General features: G+C 37.6%; 1 protein-coding gene across 10 annotated transcripts in view; it reads left to right on the top strand.

The window, feature by feature from the left end:
* Positions 1 to 16,917, top strand: part of PAN3 (poly(A) specific ribonuclease subunit PAN3) — a 123,448-nt gene that overhangs the window by 96,604 nt on the left and 9,927 nt on the right. For 8 of the 10 annotated variants that reach the window (XM_025000073.2, XM_025000071.2, XM_025000069.2 and 5 more), the window contains 8 exons: positions 1,722 to 1,883; positions 2,621 to 2,737; positions 2,825 to 2,926; positions 6,327 to 6,492; positions 7,892 to 7,982; positions 12,428 to 12,567; positions 15,064 to 15,193; positions 15,881 to 15,945. In XM_025000073.2, the coding sequence (XP_024855841.1) occupies positions 1,722 to 1,883; positions 2,621 to 2,737; positions 2,825 to 2,926; positions 6,327 to 6,492; positions 7,892 to 7,982; positions 12,428 to 12,567; positions 15,064 to 15,193; positions 15,881 to 15,945 (973 nt within the window). Of the gene's footprint in view, positions 1 to 1,721; positions 1,884 to 2,620; positions 2,738 to 2,824; positions 2,927 to 6,326; positions 6,493 to 7,891; positions 7,983 to 12,427; positions 12,568 to 13,381; positions 13,463 to 15,063; positions 15,194 to 15,880; positions 15,946 to 16,917 lie in introns of those variants that run through there. The other 2 variants (XR_003037531.2, XR_003037532.2) reach the window with 2 other exon arrangements.

The following is a 16,917-nucleotide window of genomic DNA, read 5'->3' as shown; positions in this document are numbered from 1 at the left end:
TAATGCATGAAAGTGAGGGTAAATATATAGAGTGAAATACTATACTCATGAATAGGAAGACATAATGATAATCAATTTTTGTAATCTATAGATTCAGGACAATTTTAGTCAAAGCACATGAGTTATTTTTACTCACAGTACTAACACCTGCTTCATGTTCCAAGAGTTTAATTGTTAAGGAAGGGTTCAATCCCATAAGACCACACCTGCCTCAGAGGTCAGCTGAAATGGGGTACCTAAGCTACTCAAACTTCTGTCTGGGCAACTACAAATTTGGGGGTTTCTACTGGATGCCCTCAGGTTTAGTAATAAGCTGGGATGACTCACAGAACTTGGGAAGACACTGTATGAACTATTACTGGCTTATTATAAAGGGTACAACTCAGGGAACAGCCACATGCAAGAGACATGTGGGGGCTGGGTATGGGGGTGGGGACCTCCTTGCCCTCCCCAGTGTGCCACCCTCTCAGTGCCGCATCGTGCCCACCAACTGTGAGCTCTCTGAATCCCGCTGCTGAGGAGTCTTTATGGATGTTTTGTTGTCGGGGCATGTTGGTTACATCTTTGGCTCTTGGCAGTTAATTCAGTCTTCAGCTTTTCTCCCGTCCCTGGAAGGTTGGGAGATTGGCTGAAAGTTCCACTTCTAATCAAGGTTTGGTCTTTGTGTCTTTCTTTTTTTAAAATTATATTGAACATAACAGAGCTTTTCATAGTATATGATAGAATTTATCAGAAAGTGAAGGTCGAAGACTCCCTGCAACACTCTGAAGATTGTGATTAGGGTTCTGGTGTGTGGGGAGGGCAGGCTTGGCTTGAGTCTGTAGTCCCTGCAGTGGTGTGGTAATGGCACTGGGCTAGACAGATTAACTACTGGAACAGGCTAGGGAGAAGTGACACAGATGGCTGGAAAGCACTGGGAAAAATGGTTTTCTTTATGGTAGAAGATTGTATTATTACAGTTGTATCATCTCAAACCACATGCAAAAACTGACTCCAGATAGATTAAGATGTCTAAAACAAAATGTGTAATATCTCTAAATGATAATACAAAGCTTTAAAACTCATGCTATGAAATATATATGAATAAATTTAATGTTTCAGTAGGGAAAGATGTCCTATACTGGAGGCAAAGTTTGTTGACTCTTCAAATACTGATAAATTTTATTGAATTACAGTTAAAAACAACCCAAAGATATCTATAGTAGAGAAAAAGCTTAGAAGATGTTTACATGTTTGACAAAGAAAAGAAAATTAAAGCCACAAATTAGTAAGAGCCTTAAAAACAAAACTGAAAAGTGGCCAAAAATAGGAATAGGCATTTCAAGAAAGTGGAAATTTATACAGCCAAAAATTATGAAGAAACGTTGAACATCACTGATGATTAGGGAAAGACAAATAAGATACCATTGGAAAGTTTAATATTGATAGGTGATAATCCAAATTGTTTCTAAGAGCTGAGAAACAAGAGTTGTGCTGTTACCAAAGATAAATATTTTTGAGTTCATGAAATCTAGTTCTTTTGTTGTGTTATGTCTATTTTTATTGATTGTGAGACTGGTGTGCCCTATAGAATGGACACACTATGAATCTTGACACTCTTCTAGAATACAGAGTGTTTGATATCAGTCGTTTGTGAATTTGGTTTCTTCTTTATTTCTTTGAGATCTGAGAGATTTATGAGTGTCTGCAAGCTAAAGTCATCTTCTTATGAATTACTCTAGCAGTCCCAACAGAAGTTGACAGCTACCATAGCCTGTTTCCTCTAGAACCACTGCCACCACCCAACCGGATACAGAAATCAAGTAATTTTGGATACATTACATCCTGCTACAAAGCTGTAAATAGCAAAGATGATCTGCCTTATTGCCTTCGGAGGATACATGGTAAGGAAGATAATTTATCCTCTTTTAGGAGCATATTATTGAGGCTGAGATTATTCAGGTATTCCTGAATGAGTTTTTTTAATTAACATGAATTTAAAGGATAATAAATACATTTATCGTTTCATTTGGAAATTAGTATCTCATAAGGGATATATTCAGTACCCCACTCCAGTACTCTTGCCTGGCAAATCCCATGGATGGAGGAGCCTGGAAGGCTGCAGTCCATGGGGTCGCTAAGAGTCGGACACGACTGAGCGACTTCACTTTCACTTTTCACTTTCCTGCATTGGAGAAGGAAATGGCAGCCCACTCCAGTGTTCTTGCCTGGAGAATCCCAGGGACAGGGAGCCTGGTGGGCTGCTGTCTATGGGGTTGCACAGAGTTGGACACGACTGAAGCGACTTAGCAGCAGCTGCAGCAGCAAGGGATATATTGGGCTTCCCAGGTGGCTCAGTGGTAAAGAATCTGCCTGTCAGTGCAGGAGGCTTGGGTTTGATCCTTGGGTTGGAAAGATCCTCTGGAGAAGGAAATGGCAACCCATTCCAGCAGTCTTGCTGGGAGAATTCAATGGACAGAGGAGCCTGATTGGCTGTAGTCCATGGGGTCCCAAAAGAGTTGGACACGATTTAGCAACTAAACAACAACAAGGGATGTATAACATGGCTCTTTTGGCACGTTTTGGGGAAATAAGGGGGAGATGTCATTTCCTGTTAAGCAGAAAATGTTCTCTTTTTCAGGTTTCCGTCTTGTTAACACAAAGTGCATGGTATTAGTCGATATGTGGAAAAAAATTCAGCACTCAAATATTGTAACCTTGCGTGAAGTGTTTACCACTAAAGCTTTCTCAGAGCCTTGTGAGTGACTTGTAATTGTCTCTCTGCTGGTGGGCTTCATTGTTGGAAGCCAGGTTACAGTAATGAGCGTTTGTGTTTTATTTCAAGCTCTTGTGTTTGCATATGATTTCCATGCTGGAGGAGAGACCATGATGAGCAGACACTTCAATGACCCCAACGCGGATGCCTATTTCACAAAGAGAAAGTGGGGTAAGGAGACGATGCAAGAAAGCTGGGTTTGACAAAGCCTTTGCTCTGTGAAAGAGTACTTTTGTGTTTTAAAGTACTTGTAAGTTTAGCCCTATAATCATTCAGTTTAAAGACCATATTGCATTTTAAAAAGAAATACTCTAAAGAAATGGAGTCAGTGTGTAACAAGTTAGGAGATAATGTGTTACCTGTAGATGGAGATGAAGATGGGTTACGAAAGACTGATGTAAATATCTGAAATGTAAGTAGCTGAGAATATGATAAAAGTTTTTTTCCTCTTGTTTTTTCTTTAAAAAATGTAATGCTTTCTGAGTAAAATGGTTTGGAAAATGCGTTAAATTGAAAAATAATTCCTGTAACTTCACCACCCAAAGCATCATCATTATGAGTCTCTTGGCATTTCTTTCTTGTCTTGGTTTTTTGTTTTGGTTTGTTTTGTCTCTCTTACATAGTCCAGTGTGACTCTCTGTTATTTATGTAATTATTTCCCTGAACAAATATTTTGCTTTAAGGTAGGATTCTGTGTTACTAAAGGGACTTCAAAATAAATTTTCAGGTAACTTTTACTTAAATGGGGACTATTTTCATTGTTTAGTATTTAAAGAATTGTTTTATTGTTCATATATTGCAAAGAACTAAAACATTGTAATTACATTCTAACAAATGCTTATTGAAGGGTAAATCATTTCAGAGTTAAAGTAAATTCATTTTGCAATGTCTATTAATTAGTTTGTTTTGGGGGAAGGAAAATGTATGTATCATTTTCTTGTTTGGGGGCAGGAAAGTGTTACCCTTTATGCTGAGGTTTTTGTTAAAGATTTTCCTGAATGTATCCTGAGAGAAAGCAAGGAGAGAGAAGACTGGAGTCTGCCTGGCATTATAGATAAAATATATTATTTCTGTTTGCTTGTAACTTTGCTTTCTGACAGTTGAAAGAAGCAAGCTGTGGTTACATGGCTGTTTTGCATTAAAAATCTGGTCTCAGAGTGTGGTCATTTTTTTCCTTTTGCCATGTCATCTGTAGCACACACATAATTTTGTTGAAAGGGATGTGGTATAACTTTTCCTATAGAGAAATATAGCTGTAGTTGTTCGTTTATTTTAGTAACAACAGCTGTGAAATGACTGTTGGCTTTAATTTATAGCTGGGTTTCTCAGCCTCAGCACTGTTGACATTTGGGGCTGGATTAATTATTTTTGTAGGGACATTCTCTGCCTTGCTGGGTGTTTAGCAGCATCCCTACCGTGTACCCGCTAGATACCAGTAGCAACCCCCTCCTCCCTTTGTGACACCAAAAATATCTTCAGACACTGCCAAATGTCTCTGAGGTGGCAAAATTGACCCCTGTTGAGAACCACTGATTTATAGCACTCCTTTTTAGTTTTTTCTTTTTTTTAATCTTAATTCTGCTTTTGGTGTTTGATTATTTGGTATGTTTACATTTTCTTAGAAATCAGTTCATTTTCTAGTATTTGAAAGTATTGTTTGATGGTATTAACTCCTTTAAATGTACCATATATACTTTAATTTATAGCAATTTATACTCTCTGTTTTCCCAGTATGAATATTGAAAATGAAGGAAAAAAGAGCCAATGTTTGTATAAATTTGTAGAGACATAGATGGAAGTATAATGCTTTCTTATACTATGTAATTTGTTAATTTAAAACAAAATAAAAGATAGCATGTTAAAAGAGATTAGTAATACTAATAAGAGAGTGGGAATAATAATAGCATACCTTATAGGGATTGTGGTAAAAGGTTTAAAATGACATAATGTGGGTAAAGTAACTAGATTGAATCTGGCATAAAGTATGCAGTATATTTGCTACAAATATTTTTTCCCCTATTCAGTTCAGTTCAGTTGCTCAGTCGTATCTGACTCTTTGCGATTCCATGAACCACAGCACACCAGGCCTCCCTGTCCATCACCAACTCCCAGAGTCTACCCAAACCCATGTCCATTGAGTCGGTGATGCCATCCAACCATCTCATCCTCTGTTGTCCCCTTCTCCTCCTGCCCTCAATCTTTCCCAGCATCAGGGTCTTTTCCGCTGAGTCAGCTCTTCGCATCAGGTAGCCAAAGTATTGGAGTTTCAGCTTCAACATCAGTCCTTCCAGTGAACGCCCAGGACTGATCTCGTTTAGGATGGACTGGTTGGATCTCCTTGCAGTCCAAGGGACTCTCAAGAGTCTCTGCAACACCACAGTTCAAAAGCATCATTTCTTTGGTGCTCAGCCTTCTTTATAGTCCAACTCTTACATCCATACATGATTACTGGAAAAACCATAGCTGTGACTAGATGGACCTTTGTTGACAAAGTAATGTTTCTGCTTTTTAATATGCTATCTAGGTTGGTCATAACTTTTCCTTCCAAGGAGTAAACGTCTTTTAATTTCATGGCTGCAATCACCATCTGCAGTGATTTTGGAACCCAAAAAACCACACTTAGTAAATAGCTTTATTTAACTGCTTCCTGGTTGTCTTTGACATTGTCTTGACATATATTACTAGAGCTACTTTTTGAGTCATTTGACATGGTTTTCCAGATGGTATTACCTTCAATTCTGTCTAAATCTGAGGGCTAGCAGTTTTTGAATTTTGTATTGTGTTCTTCCCTGGAAATTTTGTCTCAAGACATAAGAGCTGTTTATTAGCATCACAGTTAACCATTTAACTTTGTTGTTTTTGTAACTGATTCAGAAAAAGTTTGTTTACAACCATTTGAATACTTGGATTTATAAGGTCATGTTCCCTGAAATAACTACAGAATCTAGATTACATTTATGAGGCCCCTTTTCTCTTGATTAACAGTGACCCAGAAAATTGTATCAAGAAGCCCTTACAAGGTTGATAGAATCAAAAGGATTACTTTTCATGGTAGACTGGATTATTTTTATGTTTCAGCATTACTACCCATAAGTGGCATAAGTGACGTTCAGTATTTTACATTTATGTTTTCTGTTAATTGGATGTGGTTGTAATAGTAGAGGCTGGGCAGCGTAAGGACAATAAGAAAACACTCCACAGAGATGTTGGTGGCGACTTTTGTTTCCCTCAAGCCATGGAAAGAATAGTTCCCACACACCTGAGCAGTAATAGAGACAAGGTTTAACCACAGTTTAAGAAAAATAATCCCTTCGGTTCCTGTTTTTAATTAGAACTTGGTTCACAATTAAGAAGAAGTTCTTACTTTAATAATTTTTGTCTGCTGTGCAATAATTATAGTGGTCACAGAAAAGAGAAGCTCAGTGAGAGCGCTGCTACTGCTGGCAGTAGAGTACTGAGGTGTAATATCATACATAAGAAAATCTGGGTTTGTTTCTTGAATTCTTTTTGATCTGCATGTTTTAGTCTTTTAGTTAATTACATGAAGGTGCCATTTTTTGTGTGTTTATAGGTCAACATGATGGCCCATTGCCCAGACAGCATGCTGGATTGTTGCCAGAATCTCTTATTTGGGCATATATTGTCCAGCTGAGTTCTGCACTGCGTACCATTCATACAGCAGGTTTGGCATGTCGCGTTATGGACCCAACAAAGATTCTGATAACTGGCAAAACAAGGTACTGGCGTTTTGAACTCTGGCTTCTTTATCAATCATCTAACCTGTAACAGCTTAGTAAACATAGCATGACGATTTGTTGTAATTCTGCATTTTCATATATTCCATCCAGAAGAACTACTGTGACTTTTGAGTTCATTTGTAAGTTTTTTTGTTTTTTTTTTTACATGCTGAGTTTGTAATAAAATGCCTTGTTATTAACCAAGATCTTGTAGGGGTTTGGGAGGTATGTATGGTTAGCTGCTGCTAAGTCACTTCAGTGGTGTCCAGCTCTGTGCGAGCACATAGAAGGCAGCCCACCAGGCTCCCCCATCCCTGGGATTCTCCAGGCAAGAACACTGGAGTGGGTTGCCATTTCCTTCTCCAGTGCATGAAAGTGAAAAGTGAAAATGAAGTCGCTCAGTCGTGTCCAACTCTTAGTGACCCCATGGACTGCAGCCTACCAGGCTCCTCCATCCAGGGGATTTTTTAGGCAAGAGTACTGGAGTGGAGTGCCATTGCCTTCTCTGTGTATGGTTAGGGTTGGTGGGTATATCAGGCAGTGTCAGTACAAGTTTCATATGTAGAACTGTCAGTCTCAGATTTTGACATGAGTCCCCATAATCTCGAGAGGCTTATTCAGCACAGCCTGTTGGGCTACACCCCCAGAGTTCCCATTCATGAAGTCTGGAGCGAGGCCTGGGAGTTTGCATTTCTAACTAGCAGGCGATTGATGCTGTTGCTGCTGATTGGGTTTCATGCTTTGAGAATCAGTGATTTTACAGAGACCTTAACTTTATCAGTGTTTGATTTGAGTTGTTGAAATTTTGAGACTTGTCTTGGGCAGCATAGCATCAGGAGCTCAAGGTCTTAGTACCAGGTTACCTGGTTTCATGTCCTGGCTCTGCTGGTTACTTAACTAACAGCAAGTTACTTGTGTGTTCAGCAGTCTATGAGACAGGTGCTATTGTTATCTCCATTTTCCATATTTGTAAGGTACCTGCCTCATAAGATTATTGAGAGGACCAAATTAATTAATACATGTAAAATACTTTGAACGTGCCTAGCATATCTTCATCACCTGTTAAGAAGCTAACTGGTTCTCTTTTCACGCGTAACTAGTAAAGAAGCAGCTAGGTTTTGGGAAAAGAAGCAGTGACCTGGTACTCAAAAAGTGCAAGTTGCAGTCCTGGCTTTATCCATTCCTGGCTTTCACAACCAAAGGCCTGTCACTTGAAGTCTGTGACGTTATCTCTAATGTGGTGACTGGCAGGGGTTACATGGGGGTAGGGCAGGTTGAGGGACTGGCCAGGATGCTGAGATCCTTCCCAGTATCATAAGAAATGTTCAGTTTCCACTAGTATGTAAGTTTTCAAAAGTCTCATTTTAATTATTCTCTCTAAATTTTCTAATCTTTAAAGGTTGCGAGTAAATTGTGTTGGAGTTTTTGATGTTTTAACATTTGATAACAGTCAGAATAATAATCCATTGGCATTAATGGCTCAATACCAGGTGAGTAAGAATTAACATATTTAATAACTTATGGCTTGAATTTTTTTAAGATAAATTTTTTTATTTTAAAAGCATTTCAGTTTTAAATGTAGATTTCAGTTTATTCTGGGGGTGGTCTCTATGCAGACTTGGAACGTGCATTTCTTAATCACTATGGTGTGTTCAGTGTAGCGCCCTTAGAAGTTGTAATATACAGAATTAGTGACAGTGTCAGAGACTAGTTGTTCAAATGACAATACATTTATATGACTAGGAAATTTCTCCTCAGCATAGATTAGAGCCCTAACTAGCTGAATGAAATACAGTATATGACATTTTACTTAGTTTTCACTTTTAGTATGTTAAAATCACACCTGTTGTATTTACTTTTACAGTTGTCCCACTGTCACTCCAAAACTTTTATTTTCAAAGGAAAGGTGTTGTATAGCTATTTTCTAAAGGATTCATTTTCTTTTCCTTAATAAAAACCTATCACTCACTTCTTGTACATTAGAATTCAGTTATAGTCTGACTTTATCGTAATATTGTGGACTGAGGTTGCATTGTGTTCTTAGCTATTTCATTCATACTTCTTGATTAATGAAAGGCATAGGTAAGAATCCACCTCTGCAAGGAGCTTGCAGTGTGACTGCTTTTGCCTTTTTACTCTGTGCAAGTGATATAGCTATTTAAAGTCAGTATTTCATGTCATTCTGTTTGTATTCATATTTTTTGGAGGATGTGCAGTTGTCATTTTAAGACAGTATTTGTTTGTTTGTTTTCATGTAAGGAGTTTTTGGTGTTTCTGAACATTTATTAACTTAGGGAGATTTGATGTAAGGCAAAATCCCTTATTTACATGGAGAAACAAGGAAAATACCTTACCTTCCCATTGCCCTTCTCATTTCATTTTCTTTTCTTTAATAAATCTTTGAAAGATTTTAGTTTGCTTTATTAAAATTGAGACAAATTTAGAACAAAAAGGAAAGTCCAGGATGAGAATTAAAGTGTAAGTAGTGTGTGATATTCTGGTTAGTTCATGCTTAAACCTCTTCCTTTGCTGCTGGACAGTGGACAGCATGGTACCCAGACTTAGAGTGACTCCTCTTGTCATGTTCAGTTGTTTGCAGGCTCTTCATAGCTTCCTTCCCCTTTGCTCTGGCCCCCCTACCCCAGCAGCTGCCAAGCTGTTCTGGTTGGTAGTGCCATCTAGTGGGCTCTATGTGGAAGAATCTGGCTACCCTCCAGTCCCCCAATCCTCACCCAGCCCCCACCGCTAGCAGCTTTCTTCTGCAGAGGGCAATTTGCTCCCTCTTTCTTATCCTGGTTGGTTTTTCTTAGCTACTTTCCTGCTTATCATCTGTTTTACACTTAGTGCCTAACTAATTGGCTCTGAAAATTTTCCTTCGTATTCTTTGAGCTTCTGAAAGTGACTGATTATTGACTGTTAAAATACTAGTGATCTTTATATATTCAAGAAAATAATACTAAACTTTGGGAGAGAAATTAGACATTATTTAGAATCAGTGCCATCAGCGTCTATTGCAAGTATTAGGAAACCCTCTGTCCACAGAACTGGTGTTGTGTTGTTTATGTGCAGCCTCATGGTACCTCTTCATTCCTCTCTATTCTGAGTAGTTCCTTTTTCTTTTTAATTTCTAGTGAAAGATAAGACTAGTTTGATTTTGTTTTTCTGTAAGTATCACAGCAGGGGTGTTTTCCATTTATTTTCGAATGTCCTTTATTTATGTTTTGGATTATATCGTTAGTTACCTTGAAAAACCACACTTCATAAGAAAAAACAATTCCAGAGTTTCAAAACAAACAACTGTAAAGTAAGCATTTGGGCCAACTGATTGGTAGGTTAGGAGCTGCCCCCATTCATAAACTTGGGCTACTTTCAACCAATTGTCAGCGTCCCTTTATTTTTCAAAGGCAAAGATTGTATCAGGTTTCCTTTCTTTTTTTTTGGAGTGGGTGTATATATGGATTTTCCATAGAGCTTATATAAGTAAGGTAAAGGAGAGAATTAATGGTAGTTTCTAGTGGGGGGGGTTATGATTTTACAGAGAAGAGGGTACATGAGAAAGGAGTGTATTGTTTCTTGTAGTCTATTTTTCATAGTCTGTTTCAGACACGTGAATAGAGACTGACTTTCAGTAAAATGGACATAAGTAGAGCCATAGATAGAATCAGAGAAAAATCAAGAAGTCAAGAATCAGGAAGAAACTGAAAATGAGTTGGGGGGAAAGCCTCCAGAATTCAACAAATGGGGGGAAAAGCCAGATGGAGGTAAGAAGCAAAAATAACAAATGGAACACTATTTAGCTGAGAATAAGGAAAGGAGAGTTACTGAGCGCTTAATGACATTACAGTGTCTCTGTCCAGCAGGACTTCATTAACCTCTTTTATTTGAAAAAATCAGTTCTGATTTAGTCTGGATTATGTGATGTGTATACTTCATTTCTAGGTGGGTATTCCCACCTTGAGTCAGCTTCAGAAAGGTGGCAGATGTACTCAGAATCAGATGGACTGACTTCCTAAACCCATATGGTCCTTCAGCTATTTTGTGCTTTTGTTTTCCTGTTTTCCTGTCTTGTAATAGGGGATCCTCTAGGGGGGAGATTTAGTTATAGCATTGATTCAGGGTGGAGCTAAACTTAAGATTTTGCTGTTTGAGGGTGGGGATGTTATGTGTTGCTACATGCTGCTGAAATACTTAATAAACAATAACAAGCTTAAGTTTGCTTTGCTGATGACACTGAATTGAAGCACTTGTGGACTTTTACAGTTTTCTTTTCCATGTACTGATTTCTCTCAATTAGCATGTTTATGATTTCCTTTATCTAACTTGGAATGTTTTGTTGATCTGGAGAGAGACTGAGAGGAGTCCTGCCTGAGTTCAGTCATGGCTGTGGGTCCAGAGAGCAAGGACAATGCCACAGCATTCATGCCCCTTCCTGTGGCACCTGCCTTCCCAGCCTGATCTCCGAACTCGGCCACTGACGGAGTTTTACACAGTTTCTCTGACATGAATCCTTGGCATCTCTTCCTGATTGATTCAGAGTTGTCTTAAAATTAATTTTTCCACTGATTATATTATAGGATCTTAGGTTCAGAGTATCAGATTCACCAATGCTAGATTTGAACTTTTTAATGTTATTTTAGTCATTGAGTTTGATTTCTTTTTATTTTTTACTCTTTGGGAAGGATGTTGTTAAGGATAGCTATGTAGTCCTAAAGTTTCCTAGCAATTGCCATGAAATACTCAACCTGATTTGCAAATAACATCATTTATAAACTTTTACAAAACCAGTGGCTCTCAACCCTGGCTGCATATCTGAATCTCTTACAAAGTTTTGAAAAATACCAATATGTAGATCTTATAGACTAACAACACCAAAATAGGATGGAAGGATAGCCACCGGGTGATTTTCTTTTTTTTTTTTAGCTTCTCAGGTGAATTTTATTGTAAAGCTAAGTTTGAAAGCTCTATGGAATATTTATTTATTCCATAAATAAACATGTATCCAGTAATTCAGATGAGATCTCAGATTGTGAAGATTTATGTGAATTTTCTGTAGAAATTACTTAAAATGATTTCCTTGAACTCTAAACTGTTCCATTGTCTTGGAGGTACATGATTACTGATAGTTAACCTGCCAAGCAGGGCCACTTAGGTGACCATTCTGTTTCTAGGAGTTATTATTATTCAGTCAGCTGTCTTTTAAACATTCTTTTGGAAGAAAGGCCTCAAAGGGAAAAATCTTTAAAACAAAGAAACAAAACAGGTAGGAAGTGAGGTGGTTACAGAGCTCAGAGATCGACTATAGTGTAAAAACCTGTCTGCTTGGAAACAAGGGCAGATGGACTGTCATGGAGGTTTGCAGCATTGTTGATGTCTAGAGAATGTGCTCTGAAATCAGGTATTGCGGACATTGTGTTTGGAATAAGGGAATTACTTCCTTTTCAAATACACTCTCACTTTTGTGCATCATGGAGAATGAAGACAGTGCCTGTCATCAATGTAATGATCACTGTGAAGCAGCTGTTTGGTAACCAGCCTCAAATGTCCTGCCATAGTAAGAATATGAGCTTTATTTAAGTATAAACATTTAGGGGAAAAAAAAGGACAGTAAAGCAGCAGTTCTGTAGGTGGCATATGAATTGTTTTGAATGTTTCTTAAAGTAGCCCCTAGAACTACTTTCATTAGAATTACCTAGGTACTTTAAAAATGTTGGGCCTGTTCCCAGACCTACTGAGAATCTGGGGTGGAGCTGCTCAGAAAGAGTCTTTTTAATGAAGCTCCCAGGTAATTCTGATGAACACCAATATCTAGGAACCATGTACCTAGTTCTTCAGCTTCTTTGTAAAGATGCTTTTTCCATGCAGGCAATAGTGTCAGTGTATTAAATTTGTATCTATGAAAGAAAAATTAAAAGTTATATTTATTCTTTCATGTCAGCAAGCAGATCTGATATCATTAGGAAAAGTTGTGTTGGCTTTGGCTTGCAACTCTTTGGCAGGAATTCAGCGAGAGAATTTACAGAAAGCCATGGAACTGGTGACAATCAACTACTCCTCTGACCTGAAGAATCTGATTTTGTAAGTTTTAATATAATGATCTTATGAGATAAGACAGATTTTTCATGAGAGTCTTTTAACAGTGATTCTATTGATTTTTAGTTTCCACTATTTAAAATCAGGCAAAACATAATTAAACAATTTTTAATTTATTTTTATTGCTAAGTATGTATTTCTTGAAATAAGTTCATAAACCAGTGTGTTTAAATTAGTTATTGATGTTTTAAACATTTGGCCAAAGGGTAGACCCCTAGAGCTGCATTGGTATCTGCGAGCTACATATGACCTTTTACATTTAAATGAATTACAGTTAAATAAAATTGAAATGATTCAGTTCCTCAGTAGCACCATGTACATCTTAAGAGCTTAGAAGCTGCATGTACCTTCTGGCTCATATAGTGGACAGTGTGGACATGGAACATTTGCATCATCTCAGAAAGTCCATTAGACAGTGCTACTCTCCAGAGTGGTCAGTACCTTTGTAAGAACTGTCAGAAATAACCCCATCTGCAGCCCAGTTGTGTGGTGTGTGGCCCACACCCCTGTTTCAGAGAGTATGTGTGTCAGGGTCCCTGTGCTTCTCCCCCAGTGTCTTTATACTCCAGGAAATCCTTGATTGTAAGTCTAAAATGACTGGGGCTTAAGAGAAGCCCAGTCCACTGTGGACTGCTGTCACGATGGTCTATAAGATGCGTCTGACATCGGGGATTCTGGAGGGGGGACAACCAGAACTCTTATTTTAAATGATTCAGGAGAATAGATGCTAGAAAGTCTCCTTTGAAATTTTTTTTCTATGATGTTCTAGAAGCAATTAGAGCTTATTGATCCTTTTCAGTCTCTTTTAGCTTCCAGCTGTTCCTTCTGATCTTTCTGTGTAACCCTGGATGATCCAGTTTCTTTTTGGACTAGCCCTGTGGTATGGAACTGAGGGACGGAGGATGGGGCTGCCCACCTGTGCTTTGTTACACTGGCCTAAGTGTCCTGCTTGTGACAGAGCACTGGAGCCAGTGGTTACCTGGTTCCTTTGATGATCAACTAAGATGATTTCTCTTAAATAAAAATATTTGTTTCATATACTATCACAGCAGTGATTTCTAGCCATAGCTTGCAACACCTAGGGTGTTTTAAGTAATCTCAAGTTATAATTTTCCCTTTTTATAAAAGTGAGAGTAAAGGATATAAGTGTAATAAATTGGCCATAAGTTAATAATTACTGAAACTGGGTAATGGGTACATGAAGATTCATCATACTCTTCTCTCTCCTTCTATAAATGTTTGAAATTTTCCTTAATAAAAAATGAATAAACAAGAAAGTCATACTTTCATACTAATCAGTAATCAAAATTTACAGAGCAGTAAACTATGTATCATGTACTTTTGAGCTGATTGATGTGAATTATGAATTAATTCACCTAATTCTCCCAATAACCCTTTAAATTAGGTACCATAACTAGCTCCATTTTAAAGATGTCAAAACTGAGGCTGGGAGATATAAAATAACTTGCCAAAGTGACATAGCTTACAATAACTTTAAGTGTGAGTAGTTAGATATAAATATGTCAGTAATTACAGATGAATGGCTAAGACGTAGATTGTCCACATGAATTTATAACTGTTCATTTATTCAACAAAAGAATGCCTAACTCTGTGTCATATGCTGAAGCTACTTTATATAAGATGAGTAGAATCCCCCATCTTCTGGAGCTTCCCCCATTATACTGGGGAGGAGTTAATAAACTCATCAACAAGTAACATGTTTGCAGGACAGAGATAAGTCCTATGGAGAAAATAGGTATAATTATAAGCAGAGCACAGAAGAGTTAGAAGCTGCTTTGTTAGGAATGGTTAGGACACGGTTGACCTGTCAGAATACTAAAACTAAATGATCAATAATCATTGTGTTCTGACAGGTAGCCGTTTGAGACGTGTAGTATTTTTCTGCCTTAGTTATGATGATAGAAGAAACTGTTCTTTTTCCTGATGTGTGTTAGTGCATGGAGATTTCTCAGAAATAAAAATACCATGACAGCTGGTAAATGAAGTCACAGAGCAGGAGACAGCTTCCTAAAACACTGAAGCTTGTTTCCCTTACCAAAATAAAAGTCTGAGTTTTAGTTTAAAAACTATTTTTGAAGACCAATGGAAAAATTTCCCCACCTACAACCACCCCTCCCAAAACCTTTGGATCTTTTCATCTCCCACTATTGTAAAGAAGGGTTTGAGAATGGAAATATGGTAAGTGTAACTCTATACCCAGCTTTCCTTTCTCATTTTCATAGTAGTAAAAGATTGAGAGAAAGAGACGTTTTTACAGTTTTTTCCATTGGCTCTTAAAGTTTTCCAGAGAAAAGAAATACAATCATTAAGCTTTAAAAATGAACTCGACTTGCATGAAAAAAAAATTTGAAATTGCGCACACTAACATGCTGGTGGCAGCAGTCCCTGTGTGCTTGTGGGTTGTGTTGTTCTGTAAACGGCGTGTTTGGCATTCAAGTGATCCTTCTCTATTTTGGTTAGATATTTGTTGACTGACCAAAACAGGATGCGAAGTGTAAATGACATCATGCCCATGATTGGTGCTCGATTTTATACTCAATTGGATGCTGCTCAAATGAGAAATGATGTCATAGAGGAAGACCTTGCAAAGGTAAAGTGTGTAGTTAAAGGAGTGTGTACGCACCTGCATCTGTGTGTATCAGTAGATGTAAAACAGAGTAATTACTGTGCTGGATATAGTACGCAGCTGGCTAAGACTGCAGATATTTTTGTCCAAACTTAGTGTTCAGTATTTTGATTTCTCAGGTCCTCTGGGCATTTGTCTTATTTTTTTTCGTTCATGGTTTTGCTATAGTCTTGAGATACAATCTTGATTTTTTTTTTTTTTTTTAATATGCAGTCTTAGTAGTAGACAGCTACAGTGGGGGAAGAATACATCACAGGCTTGTGATTACTACATCCACCCTACTGTATATAAGACAGATAACCAACAGGGTCCTACTGTATAGCACAGGAAACTCGTCTGTGATAACCTATATGAGGAAAATCTGAAAAAAGAAGGAATACATGTATATGTGTAACTGAATCACTTTGCTATACACTGAAAGTAACACAAAAACTATAATCCAATAAAAGGGACAATTGCATAATCTTCTTGAGTATTACAGTATGTAAAAAGAACATGTTATATTCAAAAGTGTAACCAAAAGGTGGGGATATTAGGGTTTATGGTTTAAAGCAAATATTGGTACAGGATACCAGTTTTATAAACTTAATTGCTTTTATATTCAGTTAGCTGGAACATTAATATTCTCTCTCTTTTTAAAATGTTTTATAGGAGGTTCAAAATGGAAGACTGTTTAGGCTTCTAGCAAAATTGGGAACAATCAATGAGAGGCCGGAGTAAGGATTTACAGTATTTTACATCATGTTTTCAATCAAGGGCACTGTTTTGCATAACCAGAATGAGTATACCTTATTGTTACTGATTTTATTTGGGAAAAGAGAAGAATTCTCATGTGAAGTGACCTTTTAAGCCTGTTGTTAGCCATTAGGGTGGTGTTTTTAACCACAGCCCTGGTTGTGGTTGTCCTTAGGGATTACACATGCACACAGAGAGAGAGAGAGAGAGACACACACACACACACACACACACACACACACACACACTACACTGTGTTAAAAACCTCTGTTGTGGTTTGCCTATAAGGGAACATTTTCTGCCTGTCAGTACTGCCTCTCTGCTTTTTGAAGCCTGTTCCTTTTACCATGGTCAGATTGGATCTTTTTGATATTTCTGATTGTTTCATGCCTCTTATCTTCTATTAAAGTGCATTGTTACAGCTGTCACATGAGTGACACTGGAAAGGAGGCATCACCATCTTACATTTGTTTAGTTCTGCCTTGTTTGTGAGTTAAAGTTATTTATATGTTCAACAAAGAAGCAAGGTTGATGTTTATGCTTCATACCTGTCCCAAAGACAAGGTGAAACAGTAGCTGTGGTGACTGTGGTAGAAGTTACCCTTCAGGATTGTTAACTGCTGTTCATAGAGATAGGTGGTAGATAAATACCATTGCTTGAGGGAGTTTTTTTGATGACAAAATTTAAATTCACATACCTTTCTTCAAAGTTAAAAGATTCAGTTAGCATTTTCCCTAGCGATTTTTCTAAATAAAATGTGGTCATATGTTGAACCATTTTAAAAGTTTTTAATTGCTTCTTCTGGCATTTATCTCTTTATTTAAAAATATGTGCTTAAGTGCTGTTTCTTGATTTTTCTTCAGTGTTTCAGTTTTTCTTCAGTGTATATAGCTCAGCTAATGACTGTCCTATGGCAGGTGAGGCTGTATTTCTCGTACACCCTTCCTTTAAC

The sequence above is a fragment of the Bos taurus genome, chromosome 12 (assembly GCF_002263795.3).
Source record: "Bos taurus isolate L1 Dominette 01449 registration number 42190680 breed Hereford chromosome 12, ARS-UCD2.0, whole genome shotgun sequence".
Lineage (NCBI taxonomy): Eukaryota > Metazoa > Chordata > Mammalia > Artiodactyla > Bovidae > Bos > Bos taurus.
The sequence above is the reverse complement of the archived record's forward strand: the minus strand, read 5'-3'. Positions and strand labels throughout refer to the sequence as shown.